Source organism: Neolamprologus brichardi, chromosome 7 (assembly GCF_056152115.1).
Source record: "Neolamprologus brichardi isolate AB-2024 chromosome 7, ASM5615211v1, whole genome shotgun sequence".
Classification (NCBI taxonomy): Eukaryota; Metazoa; Chordata; class Actinopteri; order Cichliformes; family Cichlidae; genus Neolamprologus; species Neolamprologus brichardi.
The window spans coordinates 5,929,158-5,956,154 of record NC_142110.1 but is presented as its reverse complement, the minus strand read 5'-3'; the positions used below and the strand labels follow the sequence as shown (position 1 = coordinate 5,956,154).

At 40.8% G+C, this 26,997-nt stretch overlaps 1 protein-coding gene across 3 annotated transcripts in view; it reads left to right on the top strand.

Moving 5' to 3' along the window:
* brsk2a (BR serine/threonine kinase 2a) overlaps positions 1 to 26,997 on the top strand; it is a 192,559-nt gene that overhangs the window by 145,300 nt on the left and 20,262 nt on the right. For 2 of the 3 annotated variants that reach the window (XM_087842944.1, XM_087842942.1), the window contains exons 5-13: positions 3,892 to 4,008; positions 9,872 to 9,905; positions 10,036 to 10,104; positions 11,600 to 11,746; positions 17,897 to 17,928; positions 23,203 to 23,367; positions 24,501 to 24,598; positions 25,518 to 25,668; positions 25,905 to 25,970. In XM_087842944.1, coding sequence (XP_087699070.1) covers positions 3,892 to 4,008; positions 9,872 to 9,905; positions 10,036 to 10,104; positions 11,600 to 11,746; positions 17,897 to 17,928; positions 23,203 to 23,367; positions 24,501 to 24,598; positions 25,518 to 25,668; positions 25,905 to 25,970 — 879 coding nt within the window. The remainder of the gene's footprint in view (positions 1 to 3,891; positions 4,009 to 9,871; positions 9,906 to 10,035; positions 10,105 to 11,599; positions 11,747 to 17,896; positions 17,929 to 23,202; positions 23,368 to 24,500; positions 24,599 to 25,517; positions 25,669 to 25,904; positions 25,971 to 26,997) is intronic. The other variant, XM_087842943.1, reaches the window with a different exon arrangement.

Below are 26,997 nucleotides of genomic sequence, written 5' to 3'. Positions count from 1 at the left end.
AACACGTAGAATCTGTAGACAAACACATATCACCTTTGAATTACAAGGAATCGTCATCAGAGCATAGTGCATAGTGAACTGACAGGCTTGTGTTAAAGACAAAGGCAAGACTGCATGGAAATGATGGATGACAGTACTAAACTTTAAATTATGCACCCCCCCTTTGGCATTTTCATTTTTCTATTCTGTTCTTTTCAAATGATCCATTTAAAGCAAGCATAGCAGCATTTAGACAATTCTCATAGACCTTTGCAAAAACTATATGCATCAATGGCATCTAGTGTATTATTTCTTTCTGTCTTTGATTCCTCAAGCAAGCCAGTGGTATGCAACTCTTATTCTTTTTAAGAAAAACTACTCAATGCCATTGCAATTGTTGAATTTGTTTAACAGCCTCCACCCTTGCTTGACATACACAATATCCCTACTGGTGTGCTGTGCGAGCAGGATTACAGTAGCAAAGTGCAGTCTAATGTGACAGAGAGGCAGTTTAATGTCCCATTATAGATACCAGGGTCTTGACAACCAATAAAGCATTTAGATGCAATTTGGTCCTCTGGTGCGTTCACTGCATAAATGTGCTGTTGCCTTTTTTTGTGGAACAACCTCTTGAGTGTCGACTGTTTGTTTTACGTGTGACGGGCCTGTGACAACGCACTTTCTTTATGCCGTGTTTAGTGCTCTTTAAGAGACAAACTTAATTTTTGTTGTTGCATCCGATGAAGACGGTTCAGGGAGGGAATACTTGCTTTGGTCAGGATTTCTGTTACAGTGATGAGTGATTTAACGGTCATAAAAGGCGTAAAGTTCAAGATTAAACATAATTTCTTAAGCAAGATTTGTCTTTTTTTTTTTAACTTATTATCAGTGTTGGGAAGGTTACTTTTAAAATGTATTCCATTACAGATTACAGAATACATGCCCCAAAATGTATTCTGTAACGTATTCCGTTACGTTACTCAATGAGAGTAACGTATTCTGAATACTTTGGATTACTTAATATATTATCATGCTGTTTACAACTACATCAATGTACTATTGCTGTGATTTATTACTGTTACTGAAGGTCCGCGGCTCCGAACCGTAGTAAAGGGACCTCTGGCCAATACGTCGGGTTCGTGTCGGCTCGTAGCTGAAAACTAGCTTTACTTTGTTGTCTGGGTCAACTTTGCTTGCTAGAGACAGAGAGAGGCGTTGAAAGGCTGCTCCAACAGAACTTATTGTTTTTGGAGGAAAACACGAACACGGTGTACAGTCGAGTCTTAATAGCTTACTTACAACTGGGCTCGTCAGGCACTCTTCTTGGCTGCAGTGGTTATTATTATATTTACATGCTTCCAGCTCCCGTTTTTGCTCGATGACAGCTCGTACTTTTCCTTTTTCTCCCTCCCTCGCTCACAGACACATAACGTGTATTGCAGTCCATTCTCCCTGCAGCACGGACTACACTGCCTATGATGCTACATTCTTTAGAGCTATACCTGTAGCATTCTGCCTATTAGCTTAGCACAACAACAAAAAGGCCTCTCTTACCCAGGAAACACGCAGAGAGAGAGCATCACCCTGTAACCATGGCAACCGTAACGCTGCCGCCTGGAACAACAGAACGTAGCTGTCAAACAAAACCCAAACAGTCCTGACCCGCCACAATATGAAACAGGGAAGTACCGCCGTGTAATCCATTTATTTCAACAAAGTAACTGTATTCTAAATACCACCTTTTTAAACGGTACCTGTAACGGAATACAGTTACTCATATTTTGTATTTTAAATACGTAACGGCGGTACATGTATTCCGTTACTCCCCAACACTGCTTATTATATCAAAATAACAAAAAAGTTAAGGGCCAGAAGCAAAAATGAAAGCACCCTGCATAGTCTGTGCTTACACCTTTTGAAAAGTATCACAGCTTATAAAGACTTTTTTGGAGCCGCTTCACATGCTATCCGTTTTTATTTGTTAGGTGTGTAGGTGTGGCTCTTTGATGTTCCTGGGTTGTTTTGCATGCACTGGTCTTTTTAATGTGCATCCAAAGATTTTCAGTGATTTTAGGGAATGTGTGGGCTGTAGCTGAAACTTGAGCTTGCACCTCTAGGGGCTGTGGATTTTGGGGTGTATTTAGGATCACCATGCTGTCTTACAAGTCATTCACTTTTCATCTTTAGTGTTTTTCATGATTGTGTGATGTTAGGTTTCAGAACTGGTATTCCTTTTGCTCTCGGCTCTCGGCTCTACCATTCTCGTGCTTTGTGAGCTGGTAGGTGGGTAAAGGAACCCTCGATGGATGATTTTTTGGGAAATATGCGATGAGTTTTTGTAAACTCAGCCTTAGCACCCACAGGCTACTTAAGGTCTGAGATCTGATACCTTACTTTTAAAAAATGTATAAGCTAATTAATTAATAATCTGACAGCTGAAATCTTTGGTGCACAAATCTTTTAGGCTTCTCCTTTTTTTTGTTCCACTCAAAAATAATAATACAAAAACAACTAATATGACATTAATCTCCCTTAAAATTTACAGTGTTTCCTCCTGGTCTTTTAGCTAGGAGACCTTATCCATTATTTCAATATTAATGACTCTTTTAACACATTCATAAATATCACTCTGATCATTTTAACAATCAACAGCCACTCTGAACACTTTACAATAATGATCTGACCTGTTGGGACAGATGCATGCACCTTGGAGATGCACTGTTCAGACACTCTCATATCGGTGCCCCTGGAGCAGTTTTGTAAATGTTTGTTCCTTCCCCGTGACAGTGCTAGTTAAAACTCTCAGGCTACTTGCATCACAGTCAAATGATGGTTGTGTGAATTGATGAAAGATTTAGCCTGGGGAGAACTGTTTTAGATGCTATCTATGTTTTATTTCAATTATAGCTGAGATCACAGAGACTGCCAGGATGATGATAACAAGCCAGCTGACAGTTAATCCCTCAGGACAGGAAACGAGTTTTACAGCAACTGATGTCATCTAAGGTTAAATGTCCATTGTGATGAGGCACTCTTCAAAGGCAGCCAGACATCCAGCTATTGTTCTATCTCCCCTTTCTATCATTAGAGTAGCAGGAAGATGAAAGTCCAGATAACTCTGGGGCTCTCCAATACCCAAGACCTCCTATTAAAGCAAAATGGAAACTAAGGAAGTTCATAAAGATTGTAGAAAAGATAGCCAAGTAAGTGTCAGCGAATACACATACATATACATATACATGTCTGTGCTACCCTCTTCAGCATTGGCAGACATCACAAGAACTGTACAGGATGATGCAATAGAACCCTCAACCCGGGAAGAGATGTTAAACATCCAATAAAACGCTAACGCCACTCCTCTTTGAAGAGCCACTCATCAAAATTGAGGTCTTAACCTCCGAGTCAGCATCAGAAAGTTATTTCTCTCAACGGGTCCTTTTAAGTAGGGAGATTATGTCTGCTGGATATTATCCCCCTTGCTGTGTTTAGTGGTACTGAATGGCATCTAATGAACACCACCTCTGCGGTTGCCTCCCCTTGATGCCCTTTGCTCAGCCAGTTTGCTGGTGGCTGTCTGGGAGATGAGAGGAAGGAGCTGAGGGACAAAGAGAAGGAAACAGAAGGAGAAAAGGACACAGCAGGGGGCTCTCACACCTTTTACCAGTGCAGTCACAAGGTGGGAGCCCTTAGTTTTAGCTTGGACAGATCAAAGGAGAGAGGTGTTGCCAAGAGCACGACGGTAGCAGCAATAGCTGGTTACTGTTATGTCTTGTTCATGCATGGATCCAAGTGTGGTGCACAGGTGTTCAGGGCCCCTTTTGTTTCTCCTCAGTATCACTTGCTTTTATTAAATATGATGAGCTTTTTCACGTCTCATTAACTGCTGCATGTTTCTATCTCATTTTCTTTCAGTCACAGGGATCTAAAGCCAGAGAACCTCTTGCTAGATGAAAAGAACAACATCAGGATAGCAGACTTTGGCATGGCTTCCCTTCAGGTTGGCGATAGTTTGTTGGAAACCAGCTGTGGGTGAGTAGAATCACAAATGTAATGTCTGTATGTACTGAATGATGTTAGATATCAGATGTCCCGAGGGAGTAATTAAAAGGTCATAGTGGAGGTGGAAATGCTGCAATGGAAGAGGAAAACGGGGAGAAGTCAGAGAGACTAAGTGGAGTGAGTGGAGGCTCTCAGCTAGGTGCAGCGTTGTCAAAGTGCCCATAAACGTGCTGTGCTGATATCTTCAGGAGACACTTTCAGTGTCTATCACCGACTGTGGTATCTGGCGATGAGCGTGGCCAGGGCCATGGCCACACATTACTGCTCCCGTCTTCTAATATTTCACACTGGGTTTATGATCGAATAGTCACAACCGCACCAGGCACATCAATCCCATGACATTAATGAATTTGCTTGCAGGAAGAGTCACTTTTAAAGTGGGACTGCACTCGAAAAAGGACCGAGGTCTCTTTTATTGTGGGAGTGATTTTCTTCAACCCTAAGGTGTTGGCGGTCATTGTGCAGGGTCATATTTATCAATAAAAGGCAACACACTTTATGGTGACTTTTAAGCGCTGGGTTCATAAACACCATGGATTAACAGAAACACTTCACTGCTGCACTGTAGTCCTCTAAAGAAAAAATTTCACTCTTCCATTAAATTCAAAAAGATTTGAATATTTAAGCACAGCCCAATATGATAGAAGTGCATTGTTATTTTTACTCTCTTTATCACTAGCTGGGCCCACGTCCTCATTTAAGTTTGACAGCGTTTTAGTAGGTAAAGGTGAATGGCTTTGACGTGAATTGAGCTGCGGTTTGGCGAAGGCCTCGAAGGGAACTGGCAGATCCCCATGTACTAAACAGAAGTGAAGAAGTTGAAGAATGGAGAAGAAGGAGGGAGGGAGGGTGGGGCACGTAAACGAGAATGATCAGCTTGCAGAACTGGGGGAACCTATATAGGTGACAGCCGGAAGGAGCGTGTTTGGAGGCGTGGTCCTGCTCCTGAAATTCCGATACATAATCTCCAATTATTTTCCCAAGATAATGAAGTCTTATTGTCTAGTGATGGAGTAAAATAACATAGTTTTGATAAGTAGGTATAGTTCTCCTATTAAAACATATATAGAACACAAGCAGGCACTCGATAGGGAAGTAATGATGAGTCCATGTTTTGATGTCACAGAGCTGGCTCAATTCAATTCAATTCAATTTTATTTATATAGCGCCAAATCACAACAAAAGTCGCCTCAAGGCGCTTCATAGATACAGAGAAAAACCCAACAATCATATGACCCCCTATGAGCAAGCACTTTGGCGACAGTGGGAAGGAAAAACTCCCTTTTAACAGGAAGAAACCTCCGGCAGAACCAGGCTCAGGGAGGGGCGGGGCCATCTGCTGCGACTGGTTGGGGTGAGAGAAGGAAGACAGGATAAAGACATGCTGTGGAAGAGAGACAGAGGTTAATAACAGATATGATTCAATGCAGAGAGGTCTGTTAATACATAGTGAGTGAGAAAGGTGACTGGAAAGGAAAAACTCAATGCATCATGGGAATCCCCCGGCAGCCTACGTCTATTGCAGCATAACTAAGGGAGGATTCAGGGTCACCTGGTCCAGCCCTAACTATATGCTTTAGCAAAAAGGAAAGTTTTAAGCCTAATCTTAAAAGTAGAGATAGTCTTGCACACACTTGTGACAGACATCCATAATACTCTAGAAATGGTTCCACAATTTTGCTCAAACTGAGTGGTCTAAGTTGTTATCTTGCTCATAAAGTGGATGTCTTGGGAAAATATTTCCTCTGCATTTGCACATGACACTCTGTGCACGGCTGGATATATGCTCTGTGACAGCTGTCCCCAGCTCAGATTGATTCTGTCCAGATTAAGCCTCCAAATCAGCTGAAACTGAAGTTACACACACTTTACACATGCAATACAGCGACACACATGCGCACACAGCGCAGCACAGGCTTAGTTCATCCCTCACCTCTAAGTCCCTATGTCCTCTGCTTGTTTGGGTGCCTCTCTGTCTCTGACTCCCTCCCTTTATATAACACACACGCGCGTTCATTGTGCATGTGCATGCAAACACATGCATCCGGTTGAAACTGTTGCATAATTTTTTTTTCCAGCAGTCGCACAATGCCTAAGCTCTCATGACTCATCGGTAGAGATCAGGCCAACTCAAAGCAGTGCGCATAGCAATCTGCAAGTCAGATGTGTCCACCGTTTAGTCATTGTTCAGCTTTGACGACCACATTAAAGTTTTCTATTTTCCTAGAAAGCCTATGTGCAGCAGCTCTTACTCAGCAGTATCTTTTGACCAACTTGATCTATATTTGATTGCATTCTGCTGCCACTCACTCGGAGCAAGCCTTAATTTGATAGAGGTGGAATGAATATTCTTTGCCCTTTTAAATTTATAAAGTACTAAAAGTACCCCGTTGGAAGCATGAACACAGAGCTGTCCATGAAACAAATGCATGCACGCAGTTTGGATGGGGCCCACATCTGTTCACGATTTTTTGTTTTTACAGATTAACACTTGATTGCGCTCCTAATAACATAAGTCGTCATCAAGTCATTTGACATTGCGTGCCCTGCATCTGTCTCTCCTCCACTCTGACTCCACATCTGTGAGGAGGGAATATATTGGAGAGAAGAGTGAAGATAAAAGCAACCCCTTACATTAAATTGTTTCCCTGACACAAACACAGAACCTACCACCTTCAGGAAATGAGAAGACAATTGAGAGAAATACTGTTTTCTTTCCAATCAATAAATGTAGCCACTTCCCATCTGCATATTAATTTCAAAGTTTGCACATGTGTCCATGTTTGTGTGTGGATATGTATTGACATGCTTTTGTATTGTGTATGCATATGGCTTCCCATGTGTGTTGGAGTTGCAAATGATGGCTTGCAAATTAAATTAGTTCTACATTATTACTAACGATAATAATTTGATACAGTAACGAGAAAACAAGCAAATAGCATCTTGATTGGCAATCACTTTGAGCATTGTCATTTACAGAGAGATCAGGTCTGGACAACCCTACGGCAGCAAAAACACGAGCCCTACAGTCTTGATTAGATCTTGTCTGTTTGCATGTACGTCTCCTAGCAGAATGTTGGCGCCATTAACGTTTTCGCGTCTTCGTGCCGTTTCCTAATATGTGTGTATGTGTGTTGTTATTGATTATTCATGCCCCTCTGACTGTCCCGTCTCTAAGTGTAGATATGACACTTTTTAATTAAACACATTTATCTGGCCCCTTCTCATCATGCAGCAGTCTGACACAAATGTATTCCATTTGCTGTGGGTAATGGAGCTGAGTGAAGATGAAACTTGCCCCAGGTAGAGTAGTGGGAGCCTCGGAGCACATACATAAATACGTGCAGACATGCAGATGTATAGCAGATGCATTGGCGAGCATATTCAAATATGGATTCTGGGATGCAAATACAACCTCTTCCTCTCTCTGTACAAACCCAGCTGGGAGTTCATCACTGCTTACTGTTTATTTACTATAATTCCATGGCACAGATTGATGAAAGGAAATTATCTTATATGCAATGAGGAAGTGCACGGATTTAGTCCAAAATGATGAATTTTCATGAAGATCAGCTTTATGTCTCAGTGTCTCAGCGCTTCTTTCAATGCTTCTGTGGTAATTCACATCTCTTAAGATCACGATACATCCCTTCATACATATGTGTCCAGTATACTGTGTATTGTAGAAGTCCAGAAATCCCTCTCTAGACAGTTACGACTGATGAGCTCTATACATGAGATAAAGCCAACTTTTTATGCATCAATTTTGTGCTATTTGTTGCCCTCTGAAAATAGAAGACAGGTGTTAGTTTGAGAAAGACAGAGAAAAGACTGATGTAATGCCAAACCCACGTTGAACTGTTTTTCTAAAAACTACATTTTTCTGGTCAGTGGGAAGTGGCTCTCACGGTTTTCTATTTATCTTTAGTGTCCCACCATATAACCTGGACCTGGTATGAGCAGCATGGACGTTTCTGCAATATCACCCATACTTGATCCGCAATCAAATGTGAAAGGAACTTTGCAGCATTGACCCCGTTAACTGGCTTGTTCACTGAAGCGTACTCGGATGGATTTTATCGTGTCATTGAATGGTTGTTAACTTAATGAAACACTGTATACCTGGTGTAGTTAGTAAGTAATTTGCTGGCAGCAAATTACTCACTAAATAGAGCTGTGATAGTGGGAAACTGCAGCTGAACTAGGTTAGCCTTTCAAAAGTCAGATATCAGTTATCATAATAGCAGAAGAGGCTTTCTAAACATAAAATAATGAGTGGACTGAGTGTTTCAAAGTGAGCACTACAAAGCTCATCCTAGACCCGGTGTTCCTAAGGCATACCAAAAGTGGCCGCACCTTTAGAGGATGAATACATTAAACGTTTTCGTTAGATGAAAGAGTAATACTTTTATTTTAAAAATTTTTGATCAAAAAATCCTAATAACATGAAGCATTTTACTGACTTACCTCTTTTTTTCTTTATAAAAGAACTACATGGATCCTTTTTTGTAGCAACCACCAGTGGAACTGCACTTTAAAGTACTGATGCATTGGCTTCAGTTTTTTGACCTATTGGCTACTTCCACCTCTTATATGTGGGTCAGTTTATCTGAACCCATCTGAATTCATGAAATGTAACACAAAAGAAACAGTACAGAAAACAAACAAAAAACTCCCACCTCACTCTCACAAATTTACCTGAAGAAATGCTAAAATTTCACGTTTCTGTTGGTTTGGTTTTTTTGATTTAAGTGTCCCAATGGATGAAGGTTAGGTATGTTTTTACACATGAAGTTCCATATTTTTTTTCTGTGTCAATATCTGCTACTATGGCTCTGTGAATATAGGCTGTCAAGAGTGTGGCATGAATGGTGGATGCTTGAAGAAAGAAAATATTATTGCATTGCATTCCCAGTCTTTGACAGTAGATTTGAAGTCCCGTCAAAACCAAAACTGTAGGGGAACGTGTGGCATTTGATGAACTGACAAGGAATGACCTAAATAGGACAAAGCTATAGGTTTTGCATGTCTTGTGGCCTTCATGAAGTAAAATGAGTGCAGAGCTGATGGTTTTTTTTCTTTGAAGAAAAGTCATCAAGTACTTATTTGCACAGGCACTTGGAGATCCCGAGTTGGCACGGTAGCCGTGTTTGTTTTTGGCCAGTATTTTGACAGTCTGAATAAGCTGGGCTGTCAGAGCTGGTATTCTTGAGTGCACAAGAAAACAGCCAATCTAAAGGCTGTTTACAAACTACGTAGTCCCTCAGTCGACCCAAATGCTATGCCATTAAACAGAGTGATTTGTTTTGAGGAGCAAAGAAATTAAGTTTTTTTTATCTGATTTCCAGAGAATCCCTTAAAAATATAGGAATGTCAAACAGTGAGAAGAATTAATATATAGAGTAACAAGTCACCCATATACTGCACTCATCCATAGACCTGGGCTTATGGAGGGGTCTTTGCAAGGTAGCTCCATAAATCTTCATATGATATTGATATGTCAATCTAGTCATTGGCTTTACTGTCAGTCTATCCAGGGGCTGTAAAGATTAGTGGGTCTGTTCACCGTCTGCTGTGAGAGGATGCCCTTGACTGAGCAAGGCAGAGGACATCCAAACACTCTCAGGACCCCTAAACTCCTAAAACACATCTTGATCTACGTTCGCCGGAGACTTTTACTGTCTGCATAAATTGTTGTCTTCATATTTTCAGACAGTGACTTATGCTTGTTTGTTTTCTCTGTTGTGAACTTTTATTTACTCTGCAGCACAACTGGAAAAAAAGTCCTTAGATAACCTGAACCTTCTGTATCTGTTTGCTCCTTTTCCAACAGATCTCCACACTACGCATGTCCAGAGGTCATCAGGGTAAGTGACTTCTCACAGAATCGCAATATTCATTCCTCCTGTGCTAACTTATTTTTAGTCATCCTCCGTCTTGTTTCAGTTGGCCTTAACGTTCAGTCTAAACTTGTCTAACACAATGTTTTGCCCTTAGGGAGAGAAGTATGACGGGAGGAAAGCAGACGTCTGGAGCTGCGGGGTCATTCTTTTTGCTCTGTTGGTGGTGAGTGTCAGCTTGTTCTTCAGTAAACTGATGTTAATATTATACTGACACCCAGTTTAACATCTCTAGAGGCATATTGCGTAATACAATTTTGCCATGAAGTGTTGCTTTTGTGTCATATCCAGCAGTAAGTCTAGCCTTTGCATCGTGGTGAATAAATAAAGAACGGAAGTGAAGCTTGAGAAATAAAAAGAGAGTGCTAGCCTAAACTCACCACGGAGCCTCTGACATAAACTCAGGTGTTAAGGAGTTAAATTCAAATTCTGTCGTTTAAATGAAAGAAAAAAAACCTCTAAATGTTGCAGAAACACCCTCTAGCTGATATAGATGTGCTACAGAAGATCAGAGAAAAGAAGCATCTTTTTATTCATTATCCTGTACCCACAGACGACGCTGTATCCATAATCAGGTCTATTCTCTAGCTGCATTATGTCTGTGGTTCCCCAGCCATGCAGCCCCGAAGCTTTGTTTCATCAACAGCTGTACTGTAGTTCCTACACACTCCAGCTCATGAATAATTCATACAGCCAAACTGAAAGACAAGAGCCTAAAATAAATACCAATGCTGACAGGGCAGCTTTTGGCCACAGGCCCTGTGTATCTGTCTGTTTTTGCCGCTCTCTCCCTCCACTCTGTCTGTCTTATATGTGTGTGTGCACTTGTTTTAATGATAGTATACTTAGTACTGTTGTGTTGCATAAAACTGATGTTGCTTACCATTATCTCCATCATGACCACGCTTTTCTCGCTCCAAACAAAACTTTTTTTTTTCCGCCTCTGCTGCTCGACTGCAGAAAAAATGCTGTCTCTCTTCAGTTTCGTCCTGCTGACTAGCCGCGAGATAACCATTTGTCTGATTGTGGGAGACGCGCATACTCCGCAGGAGTTAGGCTGCACTCAGATCATTCGTTACACAAGTCTACCTTCCTTTTTCCTGCCTCTTTATTTCTCGGCAGCTCTTTCTGTATTTTCCTCGCCCTTTCCATCTTTCTCCACCCCTCCATCTTCACTTGTGATTGAGGTTGCCATTCATCAAATTGCTACATCTGTGAGGTGTCAGCACCCTCTGATAAATGACTCTTATGAAAGAATTCTAAATGAATGAGGTAAATGAGAAATCTGGGTAATTATTAGCGAAGCCCTGTTTTCAGCTCACTGCTGTTTATTATTTATTTAGCGTTGCTGTTTAGGGCAAAACGCTCCAACTGGAGAGTTGAATGAGTTGCGAAAGCAAGCTGAATTTTTAAGTCGTGCAGGATTAAGATTCGAAATGTGTTTTTGTTTCTTCTAGCGAGTCTTGTTAGTCATTAATAATCTTTTTTTTTCTTTTGTGACTTCAGTCAGTTAAAATCATTTTCTCTGTCATAACGCTGCTGTTGTATTAACCGCAAATTCTTTCTTCTCCACTTAGTTCCCTGCTCCTACTTGTCACGTCTGCCAACTATCATTTCAGTCTCGTTTCTTTTCTCTTCTCTCTGCCTTTATGTTTCTTCAGGGCGCCCTACCGTTTGATGATGACAACTTAAGGAATCTTTTGGAGAAGGTGAAGCTGGGTGTGTTTCACATGCCACACTTCATCCCTCCAGATTGTCAGAACCTTCTCCGTGGCATGATTGAAGTGGATGCCTCCAAAAGATTAACGGTCAGTTCAGTAAAGAGACTCAGTGTTAACTCAGAATTGTGTGTGTTTGTGCATATCTTTTATGCACATAAAAGTACTCGGTACGCTTTGCAACCTTACCTCTTTATGCATAGGGAATAAAAGGGATATGAAATCTAATATGGTGCAGAGGTTTTAGAGGCATTTTAGAAGTTAAGATTGTTAGCATTGCAGCAAGCCCAGACATACAGACAGAATCATAAAGAGCAATCTTCAATAAGAAGAGGGACTTCTGCAACAGATAACATGGCCTTGCAGAGTCCTCAGCATCAACATAATGTCCTATTATCACGTCAACATCACCGAGTCTGCCAAGGACTACATTAAAAGACAGATGCAAATGAGACACCATATTTCCACTGAACAGCTTTTGAAAGTTCTCCAAGATGGGTGCAATAACCTGCCTCACAAATGGAGTGAAGAAGGTTCTACTTTTATCTAGTTTATTTCAGTATTCGTATAGTACCTAGAACTTAAACAGTATAGTCTATCAGCAAAAAATATTTCGTAGTTCATATTTACTACCAACAGTGTTAACTAATTACATTTTAGAAGCCACAAATTAATTTTATACGTAATTCAAGAAACTATTCCTGGAAAATATTGGGACAGATGTGGAGTAAGAGTAGGGATGGGTATCGTTTAGGTTTTATCCGATACCGGTGCCAAACCGGTACTTTTGAAACGGTGCCGGTGCTTAAACGGTGCTCAAACCGGTGCTTAAAGAATGGAGAACACAAAATTGGTCCAAAAACCTCTCATGTTCAGTTGGGTTTTTTTTGTAAAAAGATAACAATGTTAGCCTTTTCTGCAGCTATAGGGCATATATGGTATCACTCTTGGCTGGAAGCAGTGCTTAAACAATGGAAAAAACACAAACTTTGTCCAAAAACCTCTCGTTTAGCTGTTTCCCACTTTTTCTTTGGTCATTTTAGCATTTTTAGCCAGGGAGAAGGGAGTATCTGCTATCAAACAAGAAGACAGCCACATGTAACTATGATGGTGTTTGCTAGTTCACCTTACATGCATTAATGTAATAACGTGGTTAGCCTACTCAACGTAAATTACACACGAACAACATTAAGCTACCGATGTTGCTAACTCCAGGTCCGATAACAGGCACCACACCCGCAGTAGATGTGCACGGTGTGAGGTCTCGCAGCAAGCTATCAAATACGGCGCATTTCTCGGCTTTAAAAAAAAACCCGCTATGCGTCGCCAGGTGTTTCATCTGATTCGAGGTGTTACCTCCTTTGCACAGTATCACAGTATCAGCTTAAAGCACTTGTTGCAGGCTGCTGAGTTTGCATCTTTTGCTGTGAAGTACAGCCAGACTTTTGACCGCTTCGCCTTGGGCATTTTTAATCTGTAGCTCTGCTCTAAAAGAACGTACGTACCTGGACCCGCCTACTATCCTCGGAAACTAAAATTATTGGCTGGAATCCAAAGCGTATCATTCCATATCAGTTGGTGGCGGTAATGCACCTTTCAGTTGTTTGCCAACCGCCAATACAAATGTAAGGAAGAAGAAAGTGTATCACAGCTTTTATTTCGCAAAAAAAAGCACCGAAATGTGCGCTGCTTTTCGGTCTGGTTACTACGGTTTATGTCAGAACCGGTGCCATCATGGCACCGGATACTGGTACCCATCCCTAAGTAAGAGTAAGATCAGCTAACTTAAACTAAAATATATAGTATCAGTTTGGTGCTGTTGTTCTTTCTTGATACAAATGTTTGTTTGTATCATTCCCAGTTCTGTGTAAGTTCAAGTACATTGTGTGGATTCAGGAGAGGAGCGTTGCTCGTGTACCACACACTTCACGGTGACAATAACTGATCACCTTGGCAAGGTAACCGGATTAGCGAGCAAGAACAGAGATATAAAGGACGGAGTGTCGGGTTGAGAGAGATGGACAAAGGCGAATGTAAGAGACAGTGGAGCCCGTCTTTGTTATCCTGCATTTCGCATTCAGAGCAGTGCACAAAGCTACACCCAGTCTGCAAGTTACTGTATTTGATCACGTCCTCATTTTTACTGTATGCACGCGGCTTCTCCAGGTATCTCTGTGAATCAGTGCATCAAACAAAACTATTTTCATGCACTTGCCTGTAAGCAAATGTGATGACGCCACCCTTGGCGAATGTTGCTGCTCCATTTCTTTATGCCTGAAATCATCTCAAACCGTGTCAGAATGAGTAAGAGTAAAGTAACAGGAATGTGAAAAACAGCGGCAGGAGTAGCAGCAGAAAAAGTTTAGAAACCGACATGAAAAGAGATGTTCATATGCAGGATGCTCATTTGTATTGAAACAAGAAACAGAAAGATCAAACCTTTTTATTATGCACTATGCACACTATATTATTTATTTTTCTGGTCCCTCTGTCTGATGAGGACAGGTCACCCTGAGATTCCCTAGATATGTCCACCAGCCTCCAGCAATGTCCTAGTCAAAGGGTTACATGCAGACCATGCTGCTGGGAGAGAATATGCTACCTGTCTGCTCCTCTTTTGCATCAGGACTCCACACAGAGCTCAGGGGATGTGTTGTAACCTCGAGGAATGTCAAATATCCTCGTTAGATCGAGCATTTGTGGAGTTTATAGTGACCGCTAGTCAGACTGAGGGGCAAAAATGACATCATAATGGAATATGACATTCACTTATGTGGGATTATTTCCATAATAATGTTTGCTGAATCAAATCAACGGGGTAATCAGACTCTAAATACAGGCTGTGTTTCAGTAGGTCTATTGTCACCTTCTGTTAATTAGGTTTGTAAGTAGACGCACACAAGTAAACACACAAAGTCGAGGCTTCCTCAGAGTTTGAGTGGGAGGGCACGTACCTGGGATTAAGGGGTTTAGGCCAATAAAAGCCTTTCTCTCCATTTCCTGTCTGTGCAGTCAGGGCCCCAGAGGCAACTAAGCCAACCACCTCAGCGCAATCATCTCATCTTCAGTATTCAAATGATAAAAGACACCGTGGAAAGATCGGCCTCCTCATGGGCCCTGAGTAATAAAGAGGATTGACTAGATTACTATATTAAAGAGCAGTTCATCACAGACAGATAATACCTTCATGGGCATGGTGTCGATCAAATACCAAAGTTGCTAGATGGAAATAAAGAAGGTGTTTTGTTTTTTGTAAGAGACACCAGAACCTTTTTAGAAGTGGACTGAAACACTTTGTTTTGATGATGACAATTGTTTTTAGGCCAATGTAATCTTTTAAAGACTTGCCAAAATTGGCAAGTGTTATCTCGGAATCTGAAATACTTACGGATCCTTCTGTTACTGCTCTCTCAGCAATTACAAAGACTGCAACGACTACAGTAAGAGTAAAGCTGAAGAAAATGTGGAGGAAAAGAGCATCTCTTCTTCTTAAGCCTAATGTCCAGCTGCTTTTTAATATGAACAGCTATGTTAAGAGATATATTCTAAAACACTTCTTCAGCAGAGAATCAGAGAGGAGAAACACAGATTTTCTTACTAGCAAGGGCAGCCTCCTGAGCTCACACACCAAGAGTGAGGCTCCAAGATTCGCAAATGAGAGACTGCCCTGGTCTTTATTTATACTTCAGTGTGTGTGTGTGTGTGTGTCAGAGTGTGACCCCATAAATGACTTCCCTAAACTTGCTGGACCAGCAGTTCATCTAAACAAAAGCACTTAGACTAAAACAGATATAACTACGTTAATCCTACCGTAAAACAATAAAACAAGGTACGACCTTTTCCCATGCTCCTAGGATGTGGGGGTGAACGCCAGAACACCCTGGAATGTTACAGACTTCTTAGGATGAGACATTCCTTCATTATGCCACCAACTATATACTTCTAAACACAAGTGATTACATGCAGTATTCTACCATATGCAAACTTATATCATTAAAAGATTATACTGACTACTAAGTACAATTTTCCATTGACAAGCTACTTAGCCAATCACATGACAGCAGAAATGGTCAAGACAACCTGCTAAAGTAGGGGGGAAAAAAGGCATCAGAATGGGAAGAAAGGTGATTTCACACACTGTTGAAATGCTGGGATAACCACTTGTTAAAACCACAACACGTCAGATCTTTGCAACAGCAGCTGAAGAACAGACCAGGGACTGCTCCTGTCAGCTAAGAACAGAGAAACCAAGGCTACAATTAGCATTAGCTCACCAAAATTGGAAAATTAAATATTTTTATAATATATTAGTCTCCATTTCTAATGCAATATTTGGATGAAAAACATGAAAGCATAAATAGACCCCCTACTTTGTATCAACAGTTCATGCAGTTGGCGCACTTCGGACTGTTTAGCACCAAGTGAGCTTATCTAAAACGGCGCAGCCTACCTGAATATTGATGTTGACCATATCTGTCCCTTCATGACCAGGATAATGTGCCTCGTCAGAGAGCTAATCATCGTCTAAAATCATCTCAAACTGGTTACTTGAACATGGCATAATTCTTTCTTTTTACATTCATCAGGTCCCAGTCGCCCCAAATAGCAAAGAGAAATTAAAAATGCACGCCATGAAAGAGTTTGGGTCTTAGGAGGTTAATTCAATGTTTGTTCATTGTGTAAAAGCTGTTCTTAACTGTATATTTAATTGAATAAAGTCTGCAAGTATTTAAGCAGTGACACAACCTTGGTAATTTTGTTGCTAAAAACATTCAGCTGGAATTCTTTGATTCATGGCCGTAACACGACTGCTTATCATTAAATTATGCAATTAGTTTGGAGCCTGTGAAACTAGGAGGATTAAATTTTTTGTTAAATCCCTTGAATCACAGCTGAAAGTTTTAACTTCGAGCACATCTTTCAGTCACACACTTTCCAAATATCTTTATGTGTTTCTGTATATTATGACTTGAAACAACAGAGTAAGTCTCTACTGTAAACACGGATTGTGGTCCTTCCTCCACTGAACAGCCATGTGACTGTTCTCTTTCTGCTTACAGACCTACAAACACAAGTAAGCTGAGAATTACATATGCAGCACCTTGATAAATATACACCTGGATGTGGACAGAACATTCTCAGCCAGTATTATACAGCATCTCTTCTGCCTGAAAGCAGCTGGAATCAGTAGTGACACATTTAGAAACTGATTGATGTGATTCTACGTTTCAAACCACATCACTTTCAACCCTGTGTGCGATACCAGACTCTTGCCTCCAGGCCTTCAATAAAAGTCGGACAGAGTAGGTCACCCACTACTCTCTATCTGACTGGCAGGGTGTCCTTGTCAATATCACGACCTCTGTGGTAGACTCACCTATAGTCAGTAACCACAGTCTTCTCGGCTCTGTGATTGCACTAACATCTCAGGAAGGCATGCATCGGTGCCGAAGCACAGAGGTAAATTCTCTAGGGAAGTGGTAACATCAAGACATTGATGGAGACACTGACACGAGAACTATGCGTCTGAATAAGTGACAATAATTAGAGCTGTCATGTGTATCTCCTGTGGTTCCACAACAACAGCTTGAGCAAATTAAAAAGTCCCAGCAGTGACATTGATCCGCTTTCCTTCTGTGGGCAGTTGAAACACCGTGGAGTCATTCTAGCAGACATCTTCCTTTGTTGCTATTTTGCCCGCTGTTCCTCTCTTTCTGCTTTTCCTTTTTTGACAAAAGACTACGTTGACAGGGTTGGTGACAAAGTGGCCACTCTAGACGTGCGATGACAAGGGTAGTATTAAAAAAAAGGGAGTGTGTGAGTCAGTGAAATGGGAAGAGGATGAGAATAGGAGATTCCCTTCAGACCAGAGGGCTTGGCAGGGTCAGCTGCATGTGTGAGGGAGATAATATTCTCTGTGTTTAGCTCAGTTGTATCACCTTCCTCTTTTTGCCTTTGCTGAACCTTTCTCTCCTTTTCCTCAATATGTTTTTTTTCCATTGGCAGTATTAACATTTGAAGGTCTCATTTTTTACTTCCACACCTTAACCTGCCTGTATTGTCTCTATTTTATTTCCTTGAAACTTCATAAGCTCAATACTTACTGGCGTTGTAATGTACCAACAATTTTTATAGCTTCGTTGATCTTTTTATTCTCCTGTCAACAACATGATGCTATTTTCCAGTGAATTGCATTTTGTGAACTGATCTTCATTTTTTCTTTTCTCATTACTTCTCCAGTTAGAACAGATCCAGAAGCACACATGGTACATGTAAGTAGTCCTCTGTTTTTTTTTCCTTTATGTTTACACTCCTGTCCTCCCTTTCAGCTATTCTGCAGGGCTCGTAAACCTGAAGGGAGCTGGCACATGAAAAATGACTTTGAGTTCCAGCTCTGTACACAAGAGTACATTTAAGCAGGGCACGACTCCACTCTCGAGGCTGTGGGGGTAAATTGGTAGTGCGTGAAAGAGGATGTGAGGCATATGGTCAGCTGAACAGAGAGCAGGGCAGCAGGAACCGAGATGATGAAGACTAGACTGAACCCAGCTAACCTCAGTGTACCCAGCGTTTGACACGTCGAAAGGGGTGTACCCACCTTTTTAGGCTAACAAATCTTTTAAGATAATTTATAGTACACTTGTAAATAAACAGGTTTATTAACTGGGAAAACAAATTAATAAATGCTAGAGATATGAATACACAAATAGAGTATGCATGAGAGTATGCTCCAGTTGGGTCTCTATCTTATAGCTTTCCATCCAGAGCACATTATTCAAAAAGGGGTCTAGTCGTTACCGGTTTGGCCATTATCGATCCATAGATTTGCTATGATTTGACAACATTGGCTTTTCCTGGAACATCATTCAAACAACTGTCTCTGTTTCACTGTAGTTCCACAAATTTTGGGTTCTAGATGCCTTTTTTTGTGTGCGCTCAGTCTTTTTTGAAAATTACACTGTTTTTAAATTTACACTACTTGATTAAATATGTCTGTGAAGGTTCTCAGTCATCCATCGTAGTCAAAGGAGCTTGCAAAGAAAAGCGTCTGGACTTCTTTAAGTTACTTGAAGACGTTTCACCTCTCATCCGAGAAGCTTCTTCAGTTCTAAGGTCAAATGGTGGAGAGTCCCAGATTTAAACCTAGTGGGAGTGTCCCCCCACAGAGGGACAAAAGGACCCCCTGATGATCCTCTAATCGCCTGAGCCAAGGTGTGAAACTGGGTGTGGGTCCCAATCAGCCAGAGTTTCGGGTGAGTTCATTGTGAAATCTGGCCCCACCTTATCATGCGAATTCCTGAGGTCAGATGGCCCAGGATGTGAGTGGGCGTTAAGGCGTCTGGGAAGGGATCTCAAAACTGGATTATAGATGGCAGAGAGTTGGTGTCGTAAACCACCGCCTCTGTTCAAAGATGGTCGCTCACAGTGGACATAGATGGCTTCTTTCACTCCTCTTTCAAACCATCTGTCCTCTCTGTCCAAAATGTGAACATTGGCATCCTCGAAAGAGTGACCTTTGACCTTAAGATGCAGATGGACAGCTGAGTCTTGTCCTGTGGAGGTGGCTCTTCTGTGTTGTGTTGTTCTGTCACAAGCGCATGGCACAACACAAAAGAGCCACCTCACCACACCCAGTTTCACACCTTGGCTCAGGCGATTAGAGGATGATCAGGGGGTCCTTTTGTCCCTCTGTGGGGGGGATACTCCCACTAGGTTTATATCTGGGACTCTCCACCATTTGACCTTAGAACTGAAGAAGCTTCTCGGATGAGAGGTGAAACGTCTTCAAGTAACTTAAAGAAGTCCAGACGCTTTTCTTTGCAAGCTCCTTTGACTACTTGATTAAAGTGAAAAGTGATCAAGTGGAAGAATTTACTTAACCTCCTTGTCATCCACGATCTTAATTCGTGAAGGTGTATAAAGCCCTGTAGGTCTCGACTGAATAACAACACCATTCAATAGAAGAGAAAATCAGTTTTTAAGGGGGTGTCTTTGAGCATCCTACTTATCTGTTTCCACAATTTAAAGTGTTTACGTCTTCAAATATGCTCGCCATTATCATGAGATTTATTTGTTTTTCTCACAACAGTGTCCTTATAATAGATTTTAATAATTTACAAGTGTTTTGTTAAGTATTAAAAACATTTACCAGTAGGTTTGAGGATTGCTTTTGGCAATGCAATACCAACGATGAATCATCAGAGGAGAGTCTGCATCTTGGAAGGGGCTGAGTTATGGTTTCTGTCCTGTACTGAAAGATCATGTAAACACGGGAAGACTGATATAAGAAACAGGAGGAGACAAGAGCTAGGCAAGAAGACTAATGTAGTATGAGTTTTGTCAGTGAGGAAGTTGCCATGCTATCTGTCTCTGCACGGCAGGCTGGCTTGTCAAGTGACTGGCTGAATGAATGAACGTATAAATGAATGAATGAGAGGTGACATTTGTCTGACAAATGTGGTCATTTCCCACAGGCAACTCATCTGTGATGTAAAAACATAATAAAATAAAATAAAAAAACAACAAAAAGAAAAACCTTTGACACAAAATTGAATAAAGCCATCAACCCTGTATTTTTAGATGCTGATTGTTCCAACAATCTTTCAGCACACTCGCCTGGAGCTGTGACGATGAAGAACGCAGTGCCAGGCCAAACAGATAGTTTATTTAACTTTCTGAAACTAAGTGTCCCACAAAAACAGTAAGTCCTATATAAGCAAGGCTGTAAAACTGATTGTTTATATAAATGGTTGCAGAAACATTCGTATAATTCAACCTCGGCAAACTACAGCCACAAAAAATTGCCATGAAGTAGAAACTGTGAAAAGCTGGCAAAGTCAAAAATCATCTTATTCTCTCTGATATTAAGAATTTTTCACTTTTTTCAATTTCTTATTGAAAACATATTCCTGTTTACTGAACCAAAGGTTAGTGTCCTTAAGATCTTTATTGAATCAGTCACTCTTTTAGCAATAAATGAAACAATTTTCACCTAAATAAATACGATTTGCTGTTCTCTTATATTCAAACACTGACTCACTGAAACATATTCTAACTGTAATGACATTTGACTGTGATGCACCGTGTTCTTGTTCAAAGAATGAAAATTAGGCAAGACAGACAAAATGTGAAAGCCGGTGATCATGCATGTAGCTCATGTATGGTTTCATGGCTGAATGCATGTGCTTCTTATGTTCCAACTCATATTGTTGACATTATCCTTGATAGAAATGCACTGAAATGCAGAAAAACAGAATTGGAGACAATGCCAACTTTGATAGAATCAACAATTCCAACCTTTCCGCCACTGACCACGGCCCCAAACTCTGCCGAGTAAGCATACACAGTACCATTTCAGAAGGAATCTAAGGTCATGTCAGAGCCTGTGTGCTGGGTACAGACAGGCAAATGAGGCTAATGAGAAGGAACCTCAGAATCACACATGAAGGTAGGAGGCATTAAGATGCTGGCGAGGGTGATGGTGCACAGTGAGCAAATGGCTGGTAGAGATTTGCCCGCGACAACCTGGATGAGGTAAAGATATGGTGGAGGGGGAGGACTGCATGACATACACAGTACTTGCAGTATGCAGTAGCAACACTGAAGGTTGCGTGGCGGTGCAGTGGTTAGCATTGCTGTCTCACAGCATGAAGATTTCAGATTTTTCTAGGATAATTGGTGCGCTTGTGAAAGTGTGCGATTGTCTGTGTTAGCCCAGTGAAGGACTGGTCACTTGTTCATGGTGTACTCTCTTTGAACCCAAATTGGACAAGCAGTTAAAATGGAAAAAGGGTAAATGGACTATTTAAATCACGTTCCTTAGTTGTGGATGATTTGTTTTTTCTGGAGCCATATGCTATGACCAGTGTTGGTCAAGTTACTTGAAAAAAGTAATCAGTAACTAATTACTGATTACTTCCCCAAAAAAGTAATCCCATTACTTTACTTATTACTTATTTTCAAAAGTAATTAATTACTTAGTTACTTAGTTACTTAGTTACCTTTTAAAAACACCATTTACAACCTGAATAGGTGATAAAGTGATAGATCTTTCAGCCCAATTCTACTTTTTCTACATAATCCATCATACAAAATGTAATCAAATGGAAAAGTCCCTTTTTAAAACTTGTTTTATTAGTTTTAATCTTTTAACTTTATGCATCAAGCAAAAATTTAATTATATGCAACATTCTCTGACTGGAAGAAATTAGTTTAATATTTAAACCTATTTTCTGCACATTCCAGCACATAAAATAAAATATTTTTTGTGTTTACACTCAGTCTTTCAAATAGATGCAAGTAAAACACAGCAGAAAATAAATAACATCAAAGACTAGCGGTCCTTTTGCTCTATTTTCACCTGTTTGCAATAGTAATCCCTTACTTTACTCGTTACTTGAAAAAAGTAATCGTCTCTGGCTATGACCACGGTTTTTCATGTTTTGACGCCTGTCTAAAGTATGCTTAGCGGCGCTTTCATTTTACTAACTGTGGGGTGTTAAAAAGAAAGAAATGTTTGGTTTTTGAGCACAGATAAACCTGTTTTGAGTGTTTATTTTGCCAGAAGAGTCAGCCAGCTGGTGATAATAAAACATTGAACAGCAGGGAGAATGTGGCGAATTATGACCTCACCGGCTTTCCATATAAATCAAAACCTAAGTAACAGTTTCACCCGTGGGTCGACATTCTAAGTCCTCATGAAGACTTGATTTATTGAAGTTGGACTGTTATATATTTAGATTTCTTTTTCATTACCCTTACCACCCGGATTTATATGCACATACTGAAACAGGAGTGTTGGTGGTTATGTGGGGTGAACAATCAATGTAGGCCTGGTTCACAAGTTCACAGCATATAGAAAAGTGGAGGTCTGTGTCATTTCAATAGCTGCCAGTGAGGTTTATGCTTCACCGGGTTCACTGAAGGAAAAATAATAGATTCAGGGATAGAGGTAAAAAGGGGAAGTGTGTGAGTTCAAATCTGTCTCTGTAATAACTTCTATGCATTGACGCATTTGCAGAAGTAGTAAATTTGTGTGTGAAAGAAACATCTAGAATATTATAGAAATCTTTGTGAAAATGGACTGTGCAGTATAACCTTTTGTTTCAGTCCTAAAGAATATAAATGTGTGTGTGCATGTAAAAAAAAAAACAGCAGAAAAAGGTGACATAAATTAATCTAATAATAATAATGATGAAGAAACTACATTTAGAAATCACGCCAGAGTAGAAGAGGCAGGTTGCTGAATATAACAGCATGACTAAGTCATCTGCCTGAATCCTGCTGACACAATCACCCTCTGGAACATGCGAAAGTGCCTACACCTGAGGAAAACCTGTGACTTTAAAAGTCTCTTAATATAAACTAAAGTCATACTGACACAAAAGGTCATATTAAAGTTTGTACATCTACGATTTTACACAATTGTGTTCCAAATGCAAGTTTCTATATGAAAAAACCAAATTAAATTACTGAAAATTAGCAGTAGTAGCAACCAAACCCACTAATTTTGTCCTTATTTGTGTTTGAATGTCTTTTATTAACAGAGGAGGCAAAAATGAACCAGAGCCAGAGCAGCCAGTTCCCAGGAAGGTGACCATCCGCAGCCTGCCCTCTGCAGAAGATATCGACCCCGACGTACTGGACAGCATGCACTCTTTGGGCTGCTTCAGAGACAAAAACAAATTACTGAAAGACCTGCTCTCAGATGAGTGAGTAAATGGCTGTACAGCAAACAGTAGTGCGAAGGAGAAAAAAGAGAATGGGGATCGGTGGTTGTTTTGATAAAAGCAGAGAGCACTGCAATGAAAGGATAGGCGTGTTGTGTCTGTGTGCTCACTCAGCCTTGGTTTTCCCCAGCTCCTGTAAAATCCTGCGAGGCTGTCGCTTTAGATGTCAGAAGCCATAGATCACTTAATTGTTATCACACAGCGCTTACACCGTTTGCCACCAGATACATTCCCTTTAAACTGATCCTGGTTTCCACTGTGAACATGCTCATGGGTCAAATTGTTGTTGTTCTGCTTTTAATATTTGTGTCTCAGTTGCAGCTTCTAATATTTTTCTCTACTGTGTGTGTGCGTCTAAATGCCGTCCTTGACTTTCACACAGTTGTTTGTTATCAATGCAGATGTTGCAGTTTTTCTTTGTTTCCTTTTCCTCCTTTACCACTATTTTACATTTGCCTATCCTCTCCACTTTAATGCTAAGCAAGCATTACTCCATCACCGTGCCCTCTACCCATCCCTTCCATTTTCTTCCTTTCTCCTGGGAGGATCTCGTAATAGTGCTGGTCTGGAGGAAAATCTGTGGTCTCTATCTCCCTTCCCCTGTTTCATTTTAGCTGAAGTTGCAGGTCCTTGTCTCTTTGCCTCCTACTGCTTTCCAATCTGTCTCTATTATAGAGGGCCAGTCCCTGGGAATTTTGCATAGAGAATATTGGCCTAGAGGCTAAAGATATTAGGCTTCCTGATTTACTGAGAAAGAAAAGGTTGAACTCGTAATGTTTTGAGACTTTCATAAACTTATCAGTCGACTCTGCACATAGAGATGTGCCGCGTCTTAAAAAATGCATGCATATTATTACACGACGGCTTAATGATCTGTAAAACTAAACTTTTGTTTTAATGATGTGGGATATTTATTGGTGCTTCACGAAGAATCTCAAAAGATTATAGAACATTAATCATAGTGAGGGATTTTACAGTTTGATATGGTATGAGTACTTTTTTTCCCCTACACACCCTAGGTATCTAATTATACGCATGGCTGTGTGGGAATTAATTAAGTATTTTTACTTTTCCTGACATTTCAGTAGTCTTTTTACTGCCACCTTTTTTTGCAGTGACAACCAAGAGAAGATGATCTACTTCTTGCTATTGGATCGAAAGGAGAGGTACCCTAGTCAGGAGGACCAGAATCTTCCCCCTCGCAATGAGATTGGTGAGCCCTGGAACAACGAGACAATTGTTCATAAAGAGTGTAACATTAGAAAACGATATTCTTTTAAAAAAGACACACACACAGTGACACACAGTACGTACGAACTGCACCACCATGTAAGAATCGTGCCTGTTTTTTAATGATTTTTTTAAACTAGTCATGGATTTGACTACTGTTTACACAAACAAAACCATCCAATTTGCACAATCCTAAGCACTACAAAAAGGTAACTCATGAATGCTCCCAGTTTCTGAACGATCCTGCAGTGTTTTCCTCTGTTAAGAAGAAATTGGATCGGCTCCAGTAGCGGTGGATTGGCTCTGCAGTAGAAAAAGCATTCTGCTTATTGAAAATAAATAAGCTTTTCAATGAAATGTAGTAGCAGAAATAGACGGTGTCAATAGGGCAGAGAAGTTTTTTTTTTATTTTTTAAAAAACTGTCACCCCCTCAACTGCTTTGGCTCAGATATTAACTCTTCAAAAAAGAGAAAAGATATTCTATCAGCCGTACACCGCAACCAAGCACAGATTTCCACCCACAGAAGTCTGAGTAGAGACGGAGATGCTCTGCTTAGACGTCTGCCAGGGTTATTTTCTGACAAGAACACTGAAATAGGAGTTTTACGTGCAAATGTGTGTGTGTGAGTAACTGCTCTGAGATACCGACATCTTGATGAATAGACTCCCTCTTCAGTGAATGTGATACAGTCAATACAGTGGCCATTAGTTCAAGGTCTGGGAGGAAACCATTACTTATTCACTATTAGTTAAAATGTCATTGTGATCAGCCCTAAGCATCACTCAAACCCTCACATATACACAAAACTGAGCAGCACATAGATATACTCGCAGTAACATGGCGAGTGTCTGGTGCTTTGCATTTATTCCAAATCACCATGTCTTTTTCTGTCACACACAGATCCTCCGAGGAAGAGAGTGGACTCTCCCATGTTGAATCGTCACGGCAAGAGGAGACCAGAGAGGAAGTCCATGGAGGTCCTCAGTGTCACGGACGGAGGCTCACCTGTCCCAGCCAGGAGGGCTATCGATATGACACAGCATGGACAAAGGTACGCGCAGAAGTGAGGAGAAAAACTCTTTCTTTTTTCTTTTAAATCAATACCTTTTTAAATGAACCAGTAAAGACAGACCTTGTCCTGCGTTTGTGTGTGAGGAGGATCTAGCAGCCCTGTGGTGTTTTTACAGCTCTGACAGCGAGTCTGGATCCAGTGTCAGCAGGCTGCGTTGTAGACAAACATAAACAGAGACTGACTCTCTGCTCACTTTATCTCCTGTCTCACTGTAGTAAATCAGTTTACAGTAAAAGCTTGGATATTCCTGACGCCAGTACAAAATGCAGCAAAGAAGAAAGGTACTCATTTGCCACTCACCTCTCACGCTTTTACCTCTCCCCTCTCTGTCTCACTTATTCAGGCAAAAGAAAGATGCAGCACGGCTTTTTCTACTGAGTCAAATCTTTGTTTTTAAATGATTCAATTCAATTCAATTTTATTTATATAGCGCCAAATCACAAGAAAGGTCGCCTCAAGGCGCTTCATAGATACAGAGAAAAACCCAACAATCATATGACCCCCTATGAGCAAGCACTTTGGCGACAGTGGGAAGGAAAAACTCCCTTTTAACAGGAAGAAACCTCCGGCAGAACCAGGCTCAGGGAGGGGCGGGGCCATCTGCTGCGACCGGTTGGGGTGAGAGAAGGAAGACAGGATAAAAGACATGCTGTGGAAGAGAGACAGAGGTTAATAACAGATATGATTCAATGCAGAGAGGTCTGTTAATACATAGTGAGTGAGAAAGGTGACTGGAAAGGAAAAACTCAATGCATCATGGGAATCCCCCGGCAGCCTACGTCTGTTGCAGCATAACTAAGGGAGGATTCAGGGTCACCTGGTCCAGCCCTAACTATATGCTTTAGCAAAAAGGAAAGTTTTAAGCCTAATCTTAAAAGTAGAGATAGTGTCTGTCTCCTGAATCCAAACTGGAAGCTGGTTCCACAGAAGAGGGGCCTGAAAACTGAAGGCTCTCCCTGCCATTCTACTTTTAAATACTCTAGGAACAACAAGTAGTTCTGCAGAGCGAGAGCGAAGTGCATATGTTGCTTGTTGTGGTTGCTTCACATGTCTTGTAGTTTAGTAGCAGTTTAGATAGTTATTTAATCCACAGTATGCATGGCTCCTTGCACATAGGTGCAAAAACAGAGGCAGTTACGAGATATGAGACTGAAAGCATAGGCTGCGTTTAGCCTGTTTACAGCAGCCTAAATAGCACACCCTGTATGAGATTTGCTAATTGCATGTGTAGGTAGGCGAGCTGAGCTATCAGCTGATGTCAACTGGTATTGAGCCCAGCTGAACCGTAATCGTCTGAGCTTGACTCTA